Consider the following 21,950-nt stretch of genomic DNA (forward strand, 5'->3'; position numbering starts at 1 on the left):
CCCTCCGCCCAAGGTTCTCCACACTGAAATCCATGTCTCTGAGGATATCTTTAAACACATGCATCTTAAGCTCAGTGACACCCAGGCAACTGGGAAGGGCACAGCTATATGGGGGTGAAAGAACCCTTCAGAAATCCCTGTGCACATTCAAAGAGTAAACATGGGGATAGGGATTGAAATCAGATCTCACTATTTCTTATGTCTGACCTCCATGTGTTGGAGGACACATCTGCCTATGCATGAAGAGCCTCCCCCACCCCCTTTGCCAGCACATATCATACTAAAAAGCAACTCTCCATTTATGTGGTAGCTACATTCTGGGCCCCTGCATGCATACGTAAAATTGTGTAAAGTGGGGAGCAACTTGGAGAATCCTAGTGGCTTGCATGGAGACTCACCCTAGACCCACCAAAGAGGGTTTCCTTGCGAGCTGGAGGGGCAGTGGGGCTTTAAACTGAGTTGCTCAACCGCCCTGCCAAACAGCTGACATGTGGGGTGGCAAAGCCACTGTTGCTGCTTCCCCGTGCATCAGCTGAGCAAGCCCTGGTGCCCCTCCAGCTCACATTGAGGTCCTCTTTGGGCTCTGGAGAAGGTCTCCTCGTGAGCCAGGAGGACTGTCCAGGGAGCTCCATATTTCCAGGTTCATCTTCTGGGTTCCCAGCACTGCTTGTACGTGTTGGTCGTGTGCAAATACAACAAACATAAATGAAGAGTTGTTGCCTGTATAGAAACTTGTCCTCTAATGAATGGAAGTTGGGTCCAGCAAGGTGATGGGGACTTGCCACAATGGTTCCGATTCCTTCCTCCCACTTTGAATGCCTTTGAACATCTGCATTATGCCTTTGAGCATAAGGCTGGAGAGGAGCTCCATAGCCCTGCCTCCCAAGCCACTGTTTCACGCAGGAAGCCACGCTGAGTTTTTATTCTTTGTATGTAGCTCTATGGGATAAGATTCCCACCATGATTCACTGATGAAGCAAAAACTCCATCAGACTGTGAAACAGCCATAGAAATTACCATTCCCCCATGTCACATCACTCATTTAGGCCTTTGGAATCTGATATAAAAAGTATTCAGTTATGGATTTCTAGAACTGGTCAAGGTGGGGAGGCTATGCTTGATGATCAGGCTGGCATTAAAATCCTAGTACCATCTTTGTCTATAATGTTATATTCTATTTTCCTCAGAGGCCTGCACTTAGGACCCCTTGCCCCATGTCACAGTACCATATGAGGCTGCTACTAATCTCAGCTGCACTGCACGCACAGAATCAACATGCATCACATTTCTCTGACTTATCTCTGCCCAGAAGAGAGGATTGCACTTGTCCATACCCGAGACTTCTCCTCCAACCGGGTCATCATGACGATAGTTGCTGTGCGCTGTTCCCATACCATCCTCCAGAAGTCACTGAGTGTCTCTGGCAAAGGCCCTTGTGTAGCAATGTAGGCATTCTGCTTCCGGTAGCCATCAATGTAATTAGCATTGATGTAGTCACTTCCAGGAACACCTGCATGACAAAGGAAGAGGATGCACCTTCAGGGGGTTGAGAAGACAAGGGGGTAGCCAGAATCCTGGACCATCCTGGTAGTGGAAACAGACTGTACTACAGGGAATAGTTGTTAAGAGATGTGAAAGTGGTTGGGGAGAGGCTTCCTATGATGTACTCTGGGGGTGGGGGACCTCTGGACTGGGGGCCAAACACAGCCCTCCAAACCTCTCCATCTGGTCCTTGCCATACACCCTCCCCAGGCATGCCCCTCACTGACCCTGCGTCACACTCTCTTTGAGTGTTTTTGCCTGGCTGAAATGTGTCATTGAACTCTGATAACGCCTTACACATGCCTGGGTGGAGGATAAAAAAAGGGGGGGTGTAACTAGTCAGCTGTACAAAAGGTAAAACATTAACATTTGCTGCTCTGCCATTTTTGCTTCAGCTGCCACCCAGTACTGGCATCTGTTCCCTGAAAGGTTGTCCAGGGGAGAATACAGCCTGTAGTCTGCAAATGCTCTCCACCCCTGGAACACACTTTACTTCTGCCCAATTTTCACTGATAAAATGGGTTTTCCAGTTCTGAAACTGGAGAAAACCCTGCAAACCTGTTTACCAGAGGTGAAAAGGAAGGAGTAAACCATGCAAAGGGGGGGGGGAGGAGAGCAAAGATCACTCTTTCAACCTTTCAAGAAAGCTTGCAGCATTTTACATTTTTTAGTTTAGAGAAAAGGAGAGTAGGAGGTGACATGATAGAAGTTTATAAAAGTATGCATGGTATGGAGAAAGGGGATAGAGAAGGTTTTCTTCTTGTCTCATAACACCAGAAGCTGCAGACATCCAATGAAGCTGAATGTTGGAAGATTCAGGACAGATGAAAGAGAGAAAGAACTTGTTCACAAAGCACATAGTTAAACTATGGAAATCTCTCCCCTAGGAGGTAGTGATGGCCACCAACCTGAATGGTTTTAAAAGATTAGACAAATTCATGGAGGAGAGGGCTATCAATGGCTACTAGACACAATGGCTATGCTCTGTCTCCACAGTTGGAAGCAGTAATGCTTCTGAATATCAGTTGCTGGAAACCACAGGAAGGGAAAGGGCTCTTGTGCTTGAATCCTGCCTGGGGACTTCCCGTAGGCATCTGGTTGGTCACTGTGAAACAAGATGCTGAACTAGATGGGCCATTGGCTGGATCCAGCAGGCTTTTCTTATGTTCTCTGAAGAAGCTATTGTCTGTCTTCAACCTTTATTAAGTAGCAGATTTGGAGGAGTACCAAGACCCAAGTGTACCTCCTTCCAACCATCAATGGCTACAAAAGCTGCCCAGATGTGACTCTAGATTATGACTGCTGACAGAGACGGGCTGCTTGAGTTCTGTTTCCTTAAAAGTTTTTAGAATGGTAATGTGTTTAAAGGCTGATTTGCAAGGCTTCTCAGAATGTGCTCAAGTGATTCAGTGAAAAAACCAGTAAGGAAACCATGAACTCTTTGGGTCACTGAGTCCACCAGAATGATACCCTCTAAGTTATTCTGCCAGCTGGAACATGGTACAGTTACTTGGCATCACATGAAACGGGGATTTGAACCTCAGGTCTGATGCACTGAGAATTTTGTTAGCGTGAGGTGCTGCTAACAACACTTACCATCAATGGAGGTCAGAATGACACGTGAATGGTCATAGGCAATCACGTTTGCATAGCGGTTCTTTGGTTTGTTCACTTCCAGGTTGGAGTTCTCCCAGGTGAACTGCTGCCCGGGATCAATCGACTGCAACAAAGAAGAGGAGAAAAGGAGTGCTAAAACACAAGTTCTTTCTCTCTCAATTCATGGCACGATTACAAGCTTTCACACTTCTATGTGTGCATGTATACCTTTCAACTCTGAAATAAACACCAGCCACCCTAGAATGTGAAACAGTATGGAAAGAAAGTTTCATATGCAAGATCTTGTGAATCAGCTTTCAGATTGATTTGCCACCGGCACATTCAGTCTGGGCCGACAAAAAAAAAAAAAAAAGGGGGGGGGGGAAGCCTTGCCTGTCTTGAAAGTCAACTCCAAAAATTGAATTGGCCCTTTACAATCAATGCAGCAATTAAATACTTTTTGCACTGTGTGAATTCTCTAAAAGTCAAAAGCAGTGATTCATCTTGTGTTGGTGAAAGTTGTCTCATGAGTAAATCCTCTGATGTGCAGCATCTCTGCAAATCTGTGCCCAGTGAAAAAATAAACTCCCAACTGTCTTAGAGGCATTATTGGGCAAAATACTGTAACATCTTTAAAAAGAAGCTTGAGGACAGAAGCAAACATGTATAGTAGATATATTCTCTCTTAGGCATGAACAGTGTTGTTTGCATCTAGGTTGAGTCTGTGCATCTAGGATGAGTCTGTGTTGCTCCAGATGGCAGGATTGGAACCATTGTATGAAAATTGTAAGGGAGCATTTTTTGACCAAATATTAGGAGAAACTTGCTAATGGTAAGAACTGTTTTGACAGTGAACACAGAGCCTTGGAAGGTGATGGGCTCTCCTTTGCTGGAGGTTTTTCAGTAGGTCTGTCAGAAGTGCTGTAGTTTAATCATGCATTATAAATTGTGCATTCAGCAGGCTAGATGAGATGATCTCAAAGGTCTCTTCCAACTCTATGATTCTAATGCAAGTCTCTCTTTCTCCTCTCCACACCAGTGAGGCATGATATGTAGGGAGGAAATGGTGTGTATATAATCAACCTTTTCCTTGCAAGCTCTCCAGCTGCTTTCCCACCACTTGATGTGGCAAATAATCATCTGGGAATAAAGCATCTTGGAACGTGCTTTGTGGGTGGATTAAGAGTTAATAATTTATTCCAATTGTTGTTTCAATCCTGCAAATTCCTTCCAACAGTACTCTGCAGCAAAGATACAACCACCCTGGTACTTAGACCCTTTTGCAGATCACCATATAAATTTGGCCTTTAAACCAGACCCAAATCCCTGAACGCTTAAGTCCTCTCCCCCCTTCTGCCACAGTGATATCTACTGTGTCAGGCTAACCAGAGCTACTAGTAAAAAGGGAGGTTTTTTTTTACAGTAAGTCAAATGTGCAACTGCCAGAAAACTAAAGAACAATGAAAGGAAGGAAAAACATCATTCAACCCTACATCGTCCTACAGAAGTACAGGACTGCAGAGTAAATGTTCCTTTCCTGCCTTCTACGGGAAACAGGTTGTGGAGAAGCACTCAGGTGGAATTTAAATAGGAACTTTAGCAGTTGGTTCCTCTTACGTGAGCTCAGCCAGAGAAATCTCTCTCAGCTGGATCATACTCTATAATTCTATGTACAAGTTCCTTCATTTTTGAGTGGCTGAGAACTCACACCTGCATCTTCAACATGGGTTCATGGAGCAAATGCTGGAGAAGCTGTGCCCATCCAAGCATATGTATCCACTGCACTGGTCTGCTTTGATCAATGTTTTTGCCACAATTCTCAGTGTAGTTGGCAGGACTAGGTCGGCAACCACTGCCTGCTCTCCTGCAAAACTTAAAACACCCGATTGTGATATCCAGTTAACACTTGGCATGTGATCTGTTTCATGCCTGACATGGCAATTTAGGTAACAGTCCTACATGATGCAGACTGCAATGGACAGAGAGCTGCTTTTTCAGTTTCCCACAGGCACAGCATGGCAGACAAAACTGTCTGAGCAAAACCAGAGCAAGCACTTTATAGAATAGTAGAATGCACATGAGCAACAAAGTCGAAGCAGCTCAGTATAGGTAGTGTTGGCACTTCTCCTAGTCTGACTCCTCCCAACCACTGCTGGGAAGTTTCGTTGTCTAAGGGCTTTTCTCCCACTGCATTACAGGAGCAATAGGCTGAGGCAGTCATAAACAAAAACGCACACGGGCTGGTTCACTTGGAGGAATGACAGGTTTAAGTCCAAGAAATTGCACAGGCCTTTCAGGAAAACAGCATCCCATGTTAGGTTCAGTGGCAATGGGTATTCCTTTCAAAGAAGAGCAATGCAGCACACAAAAGAGATTTCCACAGTCTCAGCAGGGAGGATATGACATCACAGCACTGCTAATAGGTGGTTTGGGAAATGCAGGATGTAAATAGACGTTTCCAACAGGAACCCTATAATCTTCTATTATCAGAGTAATAAGCAGGCAGTGCAGTGCAAAGTGGCAGTAGACACAGCCCAGCTCTCTGCAGCTCAAGGCTAGGGCTCAAGTCACACTAAGCACATGTCACACATAACAGAAACAAGCCAGGTTTCTGGTCCATAGCTACCTGGACCTGTCCATTTGGCACCCAGATGTCTTTTGTTTTCCCCTAGCAGAGAGGAATTCCATTTGTGTTTTTTGTAAACTATCCTCTCTTTGCAATAAATGAAAGATAGGGAAGCATTTGTGTCTTGGCAGGATTTTTTTACAGCTCAAGACAAGCATAGCAAATATAGCCCATCCCAAGCCTAATATTATATTTCAGGCCACATTTCAATAAACGGTAATATCCTCAGCAAACAAGTAGGAAGATGTCTACTTTCTCTCTCTCTCTCTCTCTCTCTCTCTCTCTCTCTCTCTCTCTCTCTCTCACACACACACACACACACACACACATACACACACACAAACCATTGCACTGGTAAGATACAAAGTGATGAATGGGCAGCAGTGCACTTTCACAGGCGCATTTGGTGAGGACACAAGAGAGGGCCTTCTCGGTGGTTGTTCCAAGATTGTGGAAATCTCTTCCACAGTAGGTTAGGCTGCCCCCCACCCAGCTTTCCTTTAGCTGGCAGGCAAATACTTTTTTGTCTAGACAGGCCTTTGGTCATTTACTGGCTGCAGTGGCAGTGTATTCTGAAGGTGGGCGTTCTACACATTTTTCTTTTTGTGTGTGCTTTTACATTGTTTTGAGTGTTTTTGGTGCTCTTTTTAATATACTTATTTTTTAAAAAAATCTTATAAAATCTTATATTACTTGTGTGTCTTTAAGCCACATTTGTTTTAATTCATTCTGTGAGCCATATGTGGTCCTATACTGGGATATAAAGTGGGCCACATCACTTTAGACTGTGTAGAACCTCTGTGCAGAAAAGCCTCCTTCAGAACCCTCCTGGAGGCCTTGCCCTAAGGGTAGAGACTGAAGCACAAAACACACCTCTGCTCAGTCAGAGTCACACTGAGACGGCTGCAATGACATGGAAGATAAAGGCGAGGATGGCATAGCTTCACCCAATCCCCCAGAGTGTAGCATCAGCAGTACCACTACAGCAATTGTCTTGCTCTGCAATGCGGAGGTGAAAAATCTCCCATGTTCTATCACCAACGACCCCATAAGAGGGCAAACAGGTGAGAAAAGCAGCATCCACCTGGCAGTGAAGAAGTGCTAATTAAATACGCCTGCAAATGAGTGACTTGTTTAGAAGTGAAATGATTTAATTTAAACTCTGCTGATGAATTAATGTACACCTGTTTCCCCCTTAATGGCGGGCAAATGAGTAAATAAGGCAGGGAAAGAGAGGTGCCCAAAATGCAGCTGAAACCCACCAAGCAGTTTTTTTCAGATGGGCCACACCAAGTAAAGGGCTCATCCCACTGTTACCTAACTCCTCTCCTCTGTCCACGGGCAAAACAGCTTTGCCGTACTGGGATTTGCACATTCACTCTTGCAATTTGGGCCCAACAAGAACCTCACATTACCCAATCTAAGACAGCAACAGCAGCGTGTATGTATGGGGTGGGATTTTTCAGGAAGGGAGGGACAGACACCAATTTGAATAAAGCGCTGTCAACATTTTTCCTGGAAGATTTCCTGTATGGCCAGCAGAAATTCAGCAGGTGAAGCTTTTCTTGGCAGGTCCAACGACTGAAAGGATAATATTCCTTTTGTTAAAGGTGCAGGAGCACAGCTAGAGAAGAAGTTTGCAATGTCTCTACTTTTTTAGCAGGCTGGGATGATGCAAACCTTGCTAGCTACAAGGTTTGGTTCCAGCATGTTTGCTGTGCCCATCAAGAGGTTATGATTCCTAAACCCTGAACTCCAGGCAGTGCTCTAGCATAACCATAGCAGGCTAGTGCATTAGTGTACTACCAGTGTATTAATGATGGCAGCACCCATGTTAACACAGCCATTGACCAATACAAAGTCAAAAATACTTCTTAAATGGGGAAAGAATGGCTTCTGAATCAATCACTGGCAATGTGTCAAATTGCAGAGTCACGTCTGTCACTGAAAAGAAAACTTCCAACTTCTAGGACATATTGCAGCACAGTAAGCAGATATGGCTGTGGGAACTTGCATGTAGTTTTGATGGGCCCAATGAATGCCTGGAAGGAAAGCAACCGGGGGAAACTGAGGAGCTCACCCTCCAGAAATCCCTCGCTGCCACAGGAGCTTGATGGCAGTGACTGAGTATGCAGTTGTGTACCTCCTGCTCCAATGATCTCTTCCCTTACTTGCACCCTGCTTGCTACAGGAGACAAGAGAGAAGGGTGAGCAAATTAATTAGCAGGGCAGGAGGTGTTGCTACTGCACACTTGCTGTCATACTTGCTTTGAGCTCTTAAAAGTGACAGGCAGTCTCTTAGCAAACCCCAGTGGGGTCTTTGTTCTGTGGTCAGATGGCCAAGGAGGATTTTGGAAGTGGGAGGCATGGCAGGATACTTGGAGAGGGGAAAGGAGATATAGTGAGGGACAAGCCACACTGCTCTTTTCTAGCTGTAACCATCATCATGCAACTAAATATCTGCACCTTGCTAGAGTGTCTGATAGGTTCTAATGCTATGGCAGATGGTTGGAAAGGAAGAGTTGGAAAAGATGCAGCTCAGATGCTTGGAAGCATTTGCTAGTCTTTCATTATCATTTCAAGGGGCAACAATGAACATATTGCCTTAGCAGGTGGTTGCTAAGCAGAATCTGCAGGGCTTCTTCAGTAACTGACTTCTTTGTGGCTTCCCAAATAAGGAAGGGTGCATGGCAGTCTGGGAGTCGTAATTCTATCCAGCAGGATAGAATTAGGGGAAGGAAATGCTGAGTGCCAAAAATGCTGGGTGATATTTCTGGTTCTGCAATGGAGATGTTAGGACAATAATTAGTTGAAGCAAGAGACAAAATCTACAACCATTAGGAGTCTCTAAGTTGTATAAGGAAATGATTCAGAGTGAAACAGGACACCCTCTTTCTACAACAACACATATACAGAGGGACTTGCTCCATGGCCTGTAGTTTTGCCCTCTTTGATCTATTTGGAGCATTGCAGTCACCACCTACTAACCATGCTGACATGATTAAAGTGAGGCAGGGATAGGTTAACAGCTCTAAAACCTACACAACTTTGGAGTGGAGCCCCTAAGATGGTTGGATGGCATCTTTACAGTTGAATGGCCTCTTTTCGACAACTCCCACAGCCAAGCTGGTGCCAAATGTATTGCTCTGCTTTCCTTTGGACCACAACAGTGAGGCCAAGAGGGAGGTCTTGTCATCTGGGCAGCCCAGGACCCCCATAAACATTGCCCAGACTTGCACTTCAGTGAAATCACTTTTGTGCTGCAAATGCAACAAAAACAACACGGAGACAGCAGTCACAAGTTGTAAGCTCAACCTGATTGGTGCAAGTGTAAGTTATGAGCTCTATGAGTTGCCTTGGTTGGTGGGAGAGATCATTGTGTCTCACTGGGTGTCACTCAACAAGCAGACCAAACAACTGCACTAGGCAAAAAAGAAATAAACTCTCTTGCACCTAGCATGCTGGAACATCAGGACTATGTGTCCTGGCTTGTCCACCAACCTGCTGCAGGTCAATAACTCCTGAAAGACAGCCAACATTGACTGTGAGCTGAAAATGCTCAACATTGCCATTGCCACTCTACAGGAGGCCAGACTCGCTTCAAATGGCTGCCTCAGAGAGAAGAACTTACACCTTCTTCTGGCAAGGAGGGAACCCAGAAGAACCACGTATTTGTGGCATAGGCTTTGCAATAAGGAACTCCCATCTGCCTGCAATAGAACAGCTGACAGAGGGCTCAGAATGCTTGCTTTCCCTCTGCTTTTCAACTACTTCCTGTCCGGTTAACGTCTTGAGCATCTACACTCCCACTATGTGCTCTGAAATACAGACCAGGGACCAGTTTTACGAGGAACTAGACTCCTGTCTCAGACACGTCTACATTGGCTTGGTCATGTCCACAGAATGGAAGACAGCAGGGTCCCCAAGGACATCCTCTATGGGGAGCTGGCTTCAGGCACCAGGCCTGTTAGCAGACCAAGATGTCTGCAGACAAGACATGGAGGCTGACATCATAAACCCCACTGTGTGGGAATCCCTTGCAGATGACCGCAGTGCTTGGAGGCAGTCAGGTTGTCTATCCAAAGCAGTGACCAGGGTGGAATGACTGCTGGACTTCTTCATCTGCCCCAGCTGCAACATCTCTCCCCCGTATTGGTCTCTACAGCCACAGCAGGTGCTATAACTGTCCTATGGTTTGACTTCACCCTCAAAAGTGCACTCCTCCATTGTCTCCCAAGACAGATGCATGCCAACACATTACATGGCAGGTCAGTAAAGCTAAAACTTGTTCCTCACCACCGTATAACATTCCAGTAAATGTATCTGTCAGAGCATGATGCTGCAATTGTTTCAAAGACCTGAATATATTTTGAACCCAAGAGAAGGGGCAACGTGGAAGCCTAGAAAGGATCATGAGCAGCAGCAGCAGCAGCAGCAGCAGCAGCAGCAGCAGCAGCAGCAGCAGCAGCACTAGTCTTCTCACCTCATTGACAGATACAAGGAAAAGAGCTCTAGCTAATTCACTTACTGCACAACACACAGCATCTGCTTCCTATTTGCATGCGACCGTGTGGGGGGGGGAGAAGGAGGAAGCACTCCAGCTCGCTAGTCGGTGACAGAAGGAATCTCACTTGCTCACTCACTGAGCCGAGGAGGAAGACTGGCCCCACCTCAAAATTGCCTAATATTTATCCACAGTCTGGCAGACCACCTGCTTTGAGTATCTTGTGGGCACAGCCTGTCTGCAGTACAGGCAACAGTCCAACAGGAGGAGCTCAAATACAAGCATTGCTCTAGCACAGCAAGAGTGTAGATAAATAATTAACATGCTGGCGTGATTGTGCTTATTTAATTCTATTAATCCCTGGCTGTAAATTCTCTCCAAGGTTCAGTGTGCTGTAGGAGCTAAAGATGCTCTCTCTGTGGTTTGACATCCAGACCTATCAAGAGCAACAATGAGCTAAGCCACTTCCACTCCTTACGGTCTGTGCAAGTCACATGGAGAATGACACACTGGCTTGAGATCCACAAGGGCTCATAACCAGCACTGGCAGCACCAGGCAGCTGTTTTGCTGGGCAAATCCTTTTTCCGCTCCCAATTCTAGCGCAGCTACACCCTCTGCAGGCCGCTGGCACAGTGCTTGACCACACTTTCTCTACTACTACCCCTGAGGTCCTGAACTTGAGGCTAGGAACTGTAGTGTTTCTTATTTTGCTTATGAGCTAGGTCTTGCCCTGAGCAGGTACTCCTAATGCTATTCCATCCCTGTGGCTGAAGTATTAAGTATGCAGACCTCTGAGTTACCTATGGCTTTGAGCATGTCCTTTATGCAGCGGTTTTGCGGCTAGGTTTGTGTGAGAAACGTAACATGCAATTCTACCCAAATTAATGAGCACACAAATAGCCTCAAGAGCTGATCTGAACTGCTTCCCCTTTCCTTCTTGCTGCTTCAGCCAGCTGCAAACCCAGTTCAATTAGCTGGGTTCCTGAACTCACAGGATTAGGCTGAGTTGTCTGGGAGAGGAAAAACTGTGATCTGTGTTGTGATGCAGAATGCCTTCTCAATGCCTTCTCAGTATACCCCCCACATCTCAGCACTATATTGCTCTTCCATATTCAGCTTAGATACACAAGACTGCTCCTGAATCATCTACCTACTATTCTAGATTTCTTCTTCCACACCACACTGCCATGGCCCTAACAGAGTGCCTGTGGTATCAAATTGCTTGCTAGGCCTGAAAGTTCAAATTTTCTCCAGTAGTGACAAGGACAAAAAACAATAAAGGGTTATTTCTTTATTTTCCAACTTTCTGAGTGAGTATTGCTTCAGTACGACTTCTCTCTGCGCTAGTGGGAAAATCCTCTCCTGTTACTCAGCCTGCCCTGGACTTAACAAAGATGAATGGTTCAGACAGGGGTACAAGGCAGCAGAATCCCCAAGAAAAATCCATATACCAAAATTAGTTCCTTCCTTAATAGCTACTTAATCATGGTAAATGCAGCTGATGTTTACTTGAAACTGGAATTTGAGAGAGAGGGATTGGAAGGTTGCAAGTCAGAATTGTATCTAATGACCACTTTTAAGAGATAGTGTGTTCTTTAAAGTGTGATTGAAGCCCTCTATAAGAGTGAGAACACTCAGCAACCCCCACCAGCCCTGATACTATTGTAGCTAATGCTGTCCATGGTCCTCTTTTGTACCACACTCCAGAAAAAAATGGATCTTGTCACAATGATCTATGAAAACAAGAGCCCAATTAGAAATGGGCTTGCATGTGGGATTTTGGGTCCTGGCAGGCTAACAGCCTCATAAGCACTCACCCAGCTGGGAGTTCCTGGAAAACATACCGTATTTTTCGCCCTATAGGATGCACCGGCCCATAGGATGCACCTAGATTTTTTTTGGGGGGGGGAATAAAGGGGAAAAATTATTTTCCCCCCCAGGCGCGGGGCTGGGGCGGGGGAAGCCCGAGCTTCCCTCGACCCCAGCCCCCAGAACAGGAGCCAGAGCAATGCCGAAGCTGAGCGCAGCTTCGGCATCGCTTTGGGAGCTTGCGCGGCTGGGGGCGGGGGAAGTCCGAGTTTCCCGCGACCTCAGACCCCAGAACGGATCCCAGAGCGATGCCGAAGCTGCGTGCAGCTTCGGCATCGCTCTGGGAGCTTGCGCAACCTTCAGAAGCCGGCCTCCGGGGGGTTGCACGGAGCTGCGCCGATCCCGGGAGCGCAGGCAGCTCTGCGCAACCCTCCGGAGGCCGGCGCGGCTTGGCGCCGGGCTCCAGAGGGTTGCGCAAAGCTTCCTGAAGCCTGGAGAGCGAGAGCCTCTCGCTCTCCTGGCTTCAGCGAAAGCCTGTATTTGCCCCATAGGACGCACCCACATTTCCCCTTCGTTTTTGGAGGGGAAAAAGTGCGTCCTATAGGGCGAAAAATACGGTACTCCTTTTTTGTGTCCTTCCCTGCTAAATGCTGTGGATCAGCAGTGTGTGGTTAACAGTCTTTCCAAACCTTGCTAGGCTTTGGTGCCTCTTTCACATGCTAGCCTTTAGCCAGCCAGTGCTTCTCCCTGGCCTCTATAATCTTGCCTTCTGGGCAATGCTTGTATCACATCCCCTGAATCAAGGGAGATATGCTGCTGCAAGGGGAGGTCAGGGGCAAAAGAAGATAACAATTCAAGCAGGACCAATAATGCATGAAAAGGACACTTCCTCAATTTATCCTCCCCCTCTACACATATGAGAAGAGTTTTATTTATGATTTAAGCCCCTCACAGCTGAAGTGGGCCCTACAGGGCATGCTGCAAGCACAGGAAAACATTTATCCTGCTACTGTGACTCTAATAGCTACAAGGGAACTTTTTCCAACATAGCAATTTTTCAAATTAATCATCTGCCTAGTAAATGGTTCATCGTGGAGAGGAGTTTGCCTGCAAAAGCCACCATAATTCCTGGCCTCTCAATACCACTATTTTGGCCTCCATCACAGCATAAACAGCACTCCGAGGCTACTGAAACTGTAACCTTTTCCAATATAATTAATAACTAACAGAAAGTGTGCAAAACATAATGTGAGAATCTATATCTATATTTCTCTATATACTGGAAGCAAAACAGGTCTGCACTTGACCGTTCACACATTACATTTTACACTTCTTTTCCAGCATATAGGGCAGTTATGGGCAGAATTCTTTTGTAAGTTCTGCAATGTTAGGTTGGGCTGAGGAGCTGCAGACAAAACTATTGTCCAGGTCAAAAGCAACCATTCCGGTGCTATCGAGACATTCTAAATCATAACTCTCATTAACTCTCTGGCTGGGGCTCATGGGAGTTGCAGTCCAGAAATCTGGAGGGCACCAGGTTGTCGACCCCTGAATCTGGAAGTATACAGATCCAAGATTAAACACCCAAGCAGGCTCACCTCATATTCCTGGGAAAACTTCAGCCCATCATTGGCCTTCAGTCGGTCGATGTTGTCTGCGAGGTCCGTCACTGGAATGGGAGGATGATCACGCATGCCTACCAGATCAAAGATAAGGAGGGGAGGCAGCAGGGTAAGAAGTTATTGCACAGCTGAAGAGTGTTCCTGCACATGCGCACAGCAGACCAAATGGCAATGTGGCGCGATGGATGGAACATGAGTGAGGAAACATGGCATGCAGTGCCCACGCAATGGCACAATGTATGTGTGCATGCTCTGATGAGACAGCGACCAGCCAGATGGCTTCTACATATAATACCAGGCCAAAAAGGGTGAAGATACTGCTGTATGGACTGAGGCTGGAAGGGGCCTAGGCAATAAAGTACAAAGCCCTTGGAGTCTGCGCCCTGCATTCAGACAGTGCACACCACAGTACAGATACAGAGATCCTGAACAGATGCCAGCATTGTTCACTGGGCTCTGGGACCACTTTCTGTATCTCTCAACAGCCCACTCTCATGTTCTCAGTGACTGAGGCAGCGGACAAGTCTTAAGCACTCACAGCCATGCATCTATAAGAAAGGCACCAAGAAATCCTGTATCTAATAGCTGGGCAATTAAAAACCATTCCTTATCAAAGAATATTTTGCCTAGTGATAGGTAGGGAGCAAAGAGGGTCTGGAAAGTAAGCTTTTGTGCAACTAGCCTTCTTGAGTTTGATGACTGTGCAATGATGCACAATCTCACAAAGTAGACTTACACCAGCCCCTAATCAAGAGACAGGATCCGTTCTTCTTACAAGTTAAACCCCATCTCTGTTCCTCTGCAATTCTCAAAGTATCAATAGGAAGTAAAATCTGCAGCAATTCCCGCCCCCATCCCCGCATTTTCCTCTTGCCGTGGAGGCCAGAGCCAAAGTAAACTTTACAGGCACAATATAGAACAAAATCCCACCCTTCTCCTTTGTCCACCAGAAGCTCAGAAAATTAAAACAGTATTTGTAGGTGACACACTGCACTTCACATTCATTAAGACATAGGCAGAGAGAGCAAAAGAATAAAAGAGCAGCTGCATGAGGGACTACTCTTGCAGATGGTTCAGAAGTTGCAGTTAGAGGAAAATGCAGCAGCCCATTTGGTTAGTGGGTCAACCACCTGGAATCATATTATTCTAATTCTATGGGATTTACACAGGCTTCCAATACATTTCTGAGATCAATTCAATGTACTATCACTGACCTATTAAGTCCTGCATGACTCAGGAGCCCTGAAGGAGCACCACTCCCAGTACTGTCCCGCTTAGTTCTTAAGATGTGAACAAAAGTCCCCTTTTGATGTCCCACATCAAGGGTCAGTGCCCATGGGGTTATCCTTTTTGCATCAGCTCAAAACCTTTTTGTTTTGACAAACATTTTTAAGTGTTGGGATTTTATGGAATTATCTGCAGGACTTGGTTTTGTAAATTTTAATTTTTGCTACTCTCATGTATTATTTTGTATTGTACCTCAGGGACCACCTATCCTCTGATCAACCAGCCTGGACCCTGCAATCATCATCTGAGGCCCTTCTTCATGTGCCTCTTCCACAAGAGGTCCAGAGGGTGGCAACACAAGAATGGGCCATTTTTGTGGTGGTTCCCCCTTTGTGGAATGCCGTCCCCCAAGGAGGCTCACCTGGCGCCTTTCTTACGTATCTTTAGGCACTAGGCAAAATCATTCCTTTTCTCCCAGGCCTTTGGCTAATTAGACAATCTATGACTTTTTAAACTGTTTGTGTGTGTGGTTTTTGTTTGTTACTATAGCATGTATTTTTGTAGTTTTATATTGTAAACTGCCCTGTGATCCTTGGATGAAGGGTGGTATAATAATAATAATAATAATAATAATAACAATAATAATAATAATAATAATAATAATAGTAATGTCATTGTTTTTATACCTGTGTAACCTGAACTGGGTTTAAGAATGACTGAATGCCTAAATAAATACATTTGGGTTTAAGGCATTCCAGTAAGGTGCTGCCTGCAAAACAGTTGCTGAGGAGCATATGGAGGAGATGAGCAAGTCCTAGCTTGATGGACTACATTTGGATAGAGAACACTTCCTTTTCATTTTGGAGGAGATGCTGTATAGCTTCCACATGATATAAGTGCACCCTTTGCAACTGCAGCCAGGCCTTGCTTCCCTAAGTTGGGGTCCTATAACATACCAAAGAAAGAGCTGTTGCAGCCTCATGTGCTCAGTCAAGATTGCAATTTTGCTGGCTGATTTATGAATTTCATTGTTTGGAAAACTGTGATGTGTTAATCTCTCTTTCTTCACATGCAGGCTGGAGCATTGTATGTGAGTAGCATCAGAGACTAGTTTGTGGGGGACAGCCTGGCTCACTAGCAAGAGAAGGGTTAGCACTAAGTCTGTGGTGAGTGAGGTTGACCTTCATGACACTGAACAAAAAAAAGATGAGAAAGAAAGAGGCGGGGAAAAGATAGTGAGAAAGAAGAAAAAGGAGGAGGAGAGAAAACTAACTTGAGATATTCGGGCAACTGGGGCCACTGGCACCTGAAAGAACAGAAATCCCATTAGCTGTTGCTGAGGGAAGAGTTAAAGATGCGACAGAGGAGGGTCAAAGGGCAGCACAAAAATCCCCACCACAACCTTCACATTCCTACATTTAGGGATGGGAATTGCAGCTTGATGCTTGCTACACATGTGGCAGCATGGAGGGTGATGTATTAAGACAAGCACCAAGTACAACCAGGATTATTTCACAAAGAGGATTTACCCACAACAGACATGATAGATGGCTTTGCTTGTTGGCCAGCAAACAGAGTTCCTATTCCCAGCACATGTTGCTTTCCAAGACCATGCTTCCCTCCTACATGAGACAGCAGCAGAGCCTTGGAACCAAGGTGTAGTCAAAATTCACCCAATCGCTTAGTAGCGACATCACCCTGCCTGACCTGCCACAAGCCTGCAAAATGGAACATGAGAACAAAGGAGCTGACAATTCACGCAAGAACCTGTGTCTGAAGTGGAAACTATTAAAGTGATAAGCTTAATATTTAATAACAGCAGCTTGATTAATTATGTACTGAGCAAGGCCTTTCCTGCCTCTACATTTGCCAGAAGGGATATCAACTATGAGACTGCTCAGGGTTTAGTTGCTGCTGTCTGGCCCACAGAAGGCATCCATCCATCACAGAAGAGGGTGAGGCTAGGTAGAGGCAACTAAGTGTCTCAGGCTGAAACAATAATACCAGAACTTTTTTTGTACACCGATTGTTCCCTACTGGGCACCTGAGAAGATAAAAGGGTGCAAAAGCTCAAGCTAGCAGCTCAGCAAGTATAGTCACGCCTGAGAATATGTGGGGGGGGGGGGGGGACGACTGCGTATGCACTATGAGGCTAACTCGCTTTCTTTTGTCAAGCTTCCCTTTTGTGCAACATCCCTTGTTAGCACATACAACTCTGCACCATGTCCATGCCTCTATCTTCTCTCTGTGACCCCTCTGGACTAGACCTCTAACTCTCCTGTCATGTTGGACTCTTTTACACTAATAGGGTGGGTCGCGCTCCCAATTCTGCAAGCTGTGTGCGTACAACCTACACAAGCCCCCGTCCTCTGACCCATCTGCAAGGCAGTATGAGGTAAAGGACTCAAACCTAGAAAGAGAGACAAGAGAGCAGCGCTGCACATAGTCACAGGACACAACTTCCAATTCGCTTCCTGCAACTGCTTTCCCCCAAAAATGTATCATAGGAGGACAAATAGTTTTGAGGAAAAGGAATACAGGTCACATCTTGCTAGGTAGAGTCTGGGTGTACTGAGCTAGAAGCCCCCACTTACCGCTAACATCATTCAATAGCCTTCATGAATCCCACAATCTAAATAAAGAAGGAATAGGTTGCTTCAACTCTAACACGATAGAATGCAAACCACATCCTGCCTCAGATGAGGATGTGAGGCCCTCCACAAAGCAAGAAATCTAGGAAATAGACTCTGTTGAAGACAGATTGTTTTGCTGACACAGCTAAGCAGCATCTATTACAACTGCAACGTACCTTAAGAGTTGGAAGCAATGCAGAAGCTGAATCATGAACCTGCCTATCCGCTACTTGACAGTGGACCTACTGGGATGTTGGACTTTCCTTTTGCTGGCTAATTTTGAGGCCATATCTGGAGAGCACGATCTGGGCCAAAAAACTGAGTGTTATCTATGGAATATAAGATAAATCATGACAAGGGCTCCATTAGAGCCTGTTCTTTGTCACGCTATGCCTTCCAGCACCTTGTGATGCATGTATGATCAGGCTATTGAGCCAACAGAAAGCCTGCCATCCCCATTCTGACTGTTGCCAATGTCAGATATACACGTGAGCAACTGTGTATTGAGCCACACTGGCCTCTGAACCTAGCCTGAGAAGGTGCACACAACACTGCAAGGGGAAGAAGAGGCTCTCTTATCACAAACTTCTGCCAGTAAAAGGAGCACAGGCCTCTGTGGGGCCGTCAAGTGGTACCTACCTGGTGTTTGGTAGTTGAGTCGCCTCATTTCAACAGGATCAGAGGAATGGGCCAGCAAGGAGTCCTTCAGGCCAATGGAATGTTCATCCTTGGCGGAGGGTGAATTGGCCCTTTTCCTAAAGGAAGAGAAGGCGCAGCTCAGAAGGTAGATCTGGGCATGGACCAAATGGCAGAGAGCTTCAAGATGACCCTGTAGCAGACTCAATAATGCACCTAGCAGTAAGGGGGACTGGTAACCCCCTCCCCAGGGGCGGACACAGGCTTACAAAATCTCCAGTTCCGCTTCCATCTTCCACACACCAGTGTTGGGAACTATTTCCTGTGGTGGATGAATATACTTAAGATTTTGCCAAATATTAAAAAAATTATTTAAAATGTGAAGAGTTGTAATATAATAGGGTAAGGGCTCTTCAGGGTGAATTTTATTGGTCCATTAATACTTGTCTTGAGTGGCTGAAGGCCCCCCAGGCGTGTGTTAATGGAACAATAAAATACACTGTTGTCTCTTCATGCTATATTTATGCCTGCAGCTCCACCACCCTAGGCTCTTATCCTAGTAGATTTCACTAGCTAAGCAGAGATGAACCTGCTCAGTGATTAAATGGGAGACATTTACAGGAAATTTTGGCATGACAAGAAGAGTTATCAGTGATGTCCAGTGGCTACCATTAAACCAAAAAACCTCATACGGTGTTGCCTCTTAAAGTTGCAATGTGTTTTCTAGGGTAACTAAGCCACGGGGAGGGGGTATTCAACAGAAACAGAAACACCCCAGCCTGGTACTAAGGAGCACTGTGCTGCAATCCTGCAGGCAATTCAGCAGAGAGGTGTGTGTATCTGTAGCTCTTTCAAACACATCAGAAGCCCAAAGCACTTATGATTAACCTGGAAACAATGTTGATAGCACCCTGAAAAGGATTTTTTTACTTTGCCTGACGGCACAACTCTATTTGTTAGAAGGGAGAAATTGCCACAATTAGCATGGTGCCTCACGAGCTCTCTGTGCTGTGAGGGGAGAAAACAAAAGTTTGTTCAGCTGTATGCACATGCATGCATGAAGTGGGGAGTCATTTATAAAGCAGCCACCACATTACAACATCTGAAATAAGAGCCCTGCATCAACTTGAATTTATCACCAAAGGGGACCATTGTTGAAATAAGCCTAAGACTTTGCTTTGGTTCCTGCCTCCTGCTGAAAGTCAGTGTCACTCTGTTGTAACAGCATTACTTCCAGATTTACTAAGAATCAGCTAGACACCAAAGTCAGCAAGCAGTGGGAGACCTTTGTAGGACACACACAGTGACACTGAAAAGGGAACAGCTCAGAGCAAGGCCTTATTAACTGGTTTATAGAGCATGCTGATTATGCCAAGGAACTAGAGTCAGCTCATGGTAATGTCACATCCTTGATCAATATAGGGGGCAAATAACCCCACAAATCCTGGAACACCAAATGCACTGAAAAGGAATTTTCTAAAACTCTGTCACACCTTACTTGTGAAGCCATTTATTTAAATATAACAGCAAGAGAAGGTTAAAGGAGTTTAGGACACCACAATGGCTAGGTAGGCAGAGCAATATCCAAAAGCCAGATTAGTCTGGGTAGGAAGACTTATGCTTACTGTTTTTAACAAGATGAAACAGTGGATGTGAAACAGACAAAGCAAAGGATTAGTAAGGGTGGGGGGAGGAGGGCAGATGTCTACCTTTCTTGTTTGCTAGATCCAGGGACAGCAGAAATAGAGAAAAAAAGAGGAAATCCAGGTTACAAAAAGTACTAATTGTGCATGCAATAACCCAAAGTCACCTCCCTTCTTGGTGTTATTATGCACATTTAGTTGGAGAAAAATGATGACAGCTTCCCAGAGCAAAGATGGGAGAGTAAGCACTCCCTGTAACCAAATGAGCAGCTCCTGCTTCTTTTAACAGCCCAAGCACTTGACACCCATGTCCCAGATCATGGATCAGAACACCTATGACTAGGCTGAGGACAAATCTCTGGAACAAAGGGTCCCTGTTACCACATGGAGGGTTCATTCTTGGAGCCAAGAAGACTTGGGGAAAAGCACCAGGCCTCTGAATAAACCAAGGGATGTAGGCATTTGTTGGCCAGAGCTTTTTACTTAATCTGAGGCATGGTGATCCAGGTCATCACCCTAGAACCACTAAGCAGAAGCCATGTCCTATGGCTTCACAGTTCATCTGGCACTGACACAGCCCCAGTTCACTTCCAGTATATACCTTCCCAGCACAAAATGAAATGCAGAGGCCACTGAATGTGATCCCATGCTCCCCACCCCTTCCTAGGGCTTGCCTTACATAGCACTGTTTTGCAGGCTCCATTGAGAAACCTTCAGGAAGGTTCAGACCACATCCCCCAGAAGAGACAGTGTCCTTGGATTTATAATATAGTTTGCTCACTGTAAATGTTCTTGAGCTTGGCACAATACTGCACCATGGACACCACAACATTGCACGGGCATAGGCGTGTGCTCACCTTTTGAAGAGCAGGATAGCAATGACAATGATGATGATTAAGATGACAGCCAGGACAGGCCCCATCACCCACAGCATCTCTGGTTCATCCTGCTGTTTGGCTGAAACCTCCATCACAATCTCATCTGAGTAGGGGCTGGCTGCATACTTCTTCTGGTGAGTTTGAGAGAGAGGAGAGCAGACAAAGATCATTGATCAGGTCTCTTCCTTGCTTAATTCTGAGTTGTCCCTCGGAACAATAGCCCCAAGCTGCCCACCTGCAATTTTCCTCATGAGCACCCAGGGAATTAACAGACACCGTGAAAACAAACCTCCTCTCCACAGTAATGGAACATTCAGAACCACATCAGCTAGAAAGTGGCCTCCCTCAGTGCCAGAAAGGAATGGTCCAGCTGAGAACAAGTTGCCAGCCTCAGACACACGAAGAGCCAAATTATAGGCTTTGGAGATGCAGCCAATTGAGCATCAGGCCTGGCGGGTAGTGACTAAGTGGTTTATAATACCTATTATGCCGTTATAAACACATCACCCTAGGGGGTTATATGTCAAGGAACACCCACTGGGCATTATGTTCCACACTGAACAGCAGACTAACTCATGGCTGTCCTTGAAGCTCTAGCATAAGCCCTGAATACAGCAGGATTCACATGGGGCTTCTCACATGCAAAGGCTTCCAAGTCATACAAGGGACTGGCAAGTTGCAACCAAAAAAGCAATACAAAATTGGCTGGCTCTGTTCCAATACATGCTATGCTTATATCTTTTTTTTAATGCCTGCCAGAAGACGTATGTTCAGGGAGGACCATGTTCTCTGTTCTAGTGGAGGCTTCCTATTGCCCTGCTCAAGGGAGAGGCGTACACTGGTCTCACTTTTCGCCCCTGCGGAGATGCCTGTTGACCAAATTCTGCCAGTCTGAAAGCGGAGATCTTAAATAGCCTCTTCTTTGAAACACAGAGAAAACATGCCCATAGCAGCTGCTTTTGTGGATGCTCAGCAGGAAACACCTGCCTGGCTTAATTTGAGCCACATTTTGTCTCTGGAACCTGGTTCAGTGCCAGGGCTAAGTCCTAGAACATGCAGAATAATAAAAAATATTATTCTAGAGCCCATTTTCACATTACTGAGAAATAACTACACGTTCCCCAAGTTCTAAGATTAGAACTAAATTTCTGACACTTCTTGGGGAAACAAAACAATAAATGTTGAATTCCAGGGGGCAGCAAAAACAAGGAAGGTATTTGCGGTGCCTTAAAG

General features: G+C 45.7%; 1 protein-coding gene across 20 annotated transcripts in view; it reads right to left on the reverse strand.

Moving 5' to 3' along the window:
- PTPRF (protein tyrosine phosphatase receptor type F) overlaps positions 1 to 21,950 on the reverse strand; it is a 478,748-nt gene that overhangs the window by 18,758 nt on the left and 438,040 nt on the right. For 14 of the 20 annotated variants that reach the window (XM_053392724.1, XM_053392743.1, XM_053392741.1 and 11 more), the window contains 6 exons: positions 20,697 to 20,848; positions 18,200 to 18,315; positions 16,201 to 16,233; positions 13,677 to 13,774; positions 3,139 to 3,262; positions 1,335 to 1,510 (listed from right to left, as the gene is read on the reverse strand). In XM_053392724.1, coding sequence (XP_053248699.1) covers positions 1,335 to 1,510; positions 3,139 to 3,262; positions 13,677 to 13,774; positions 16,201 to 16,233; positions 18,200 to 18,315; positions 20,697 to 20,848 — 699 coding nt within the window. The remainder of the gene's footprint in view (positions 1 to 1,334; positions 1,511 to 3,138; positions 3,263 to 13,676; positions 13,775 to 16,200; positions 16,234 to 18,199; positions 18,316 to 20,696; positions 20,849 to 21,950) is intronic. The other 6 variants (XM_053392742.1, XM_053392737.1, XM_053392735.1 and 3 more) reach the window with 1 other exon arrangement.

Source organism: Podarcis raffonei, chromosome 6, assembly GCF_027172205.1.
Source record: "Podarcis raffonei isolate rPodRaf1 chromosome 6, rPodRaf1.pri, whole genome shotgun sequence".
Classification (NCBI taxonomy): domain Eukaryota; kingdom Metazoa; phylum Chordata; class Lepidosauria; order Squamata; family Lacertidae; genus Podarcis; species Podarcis raffonei.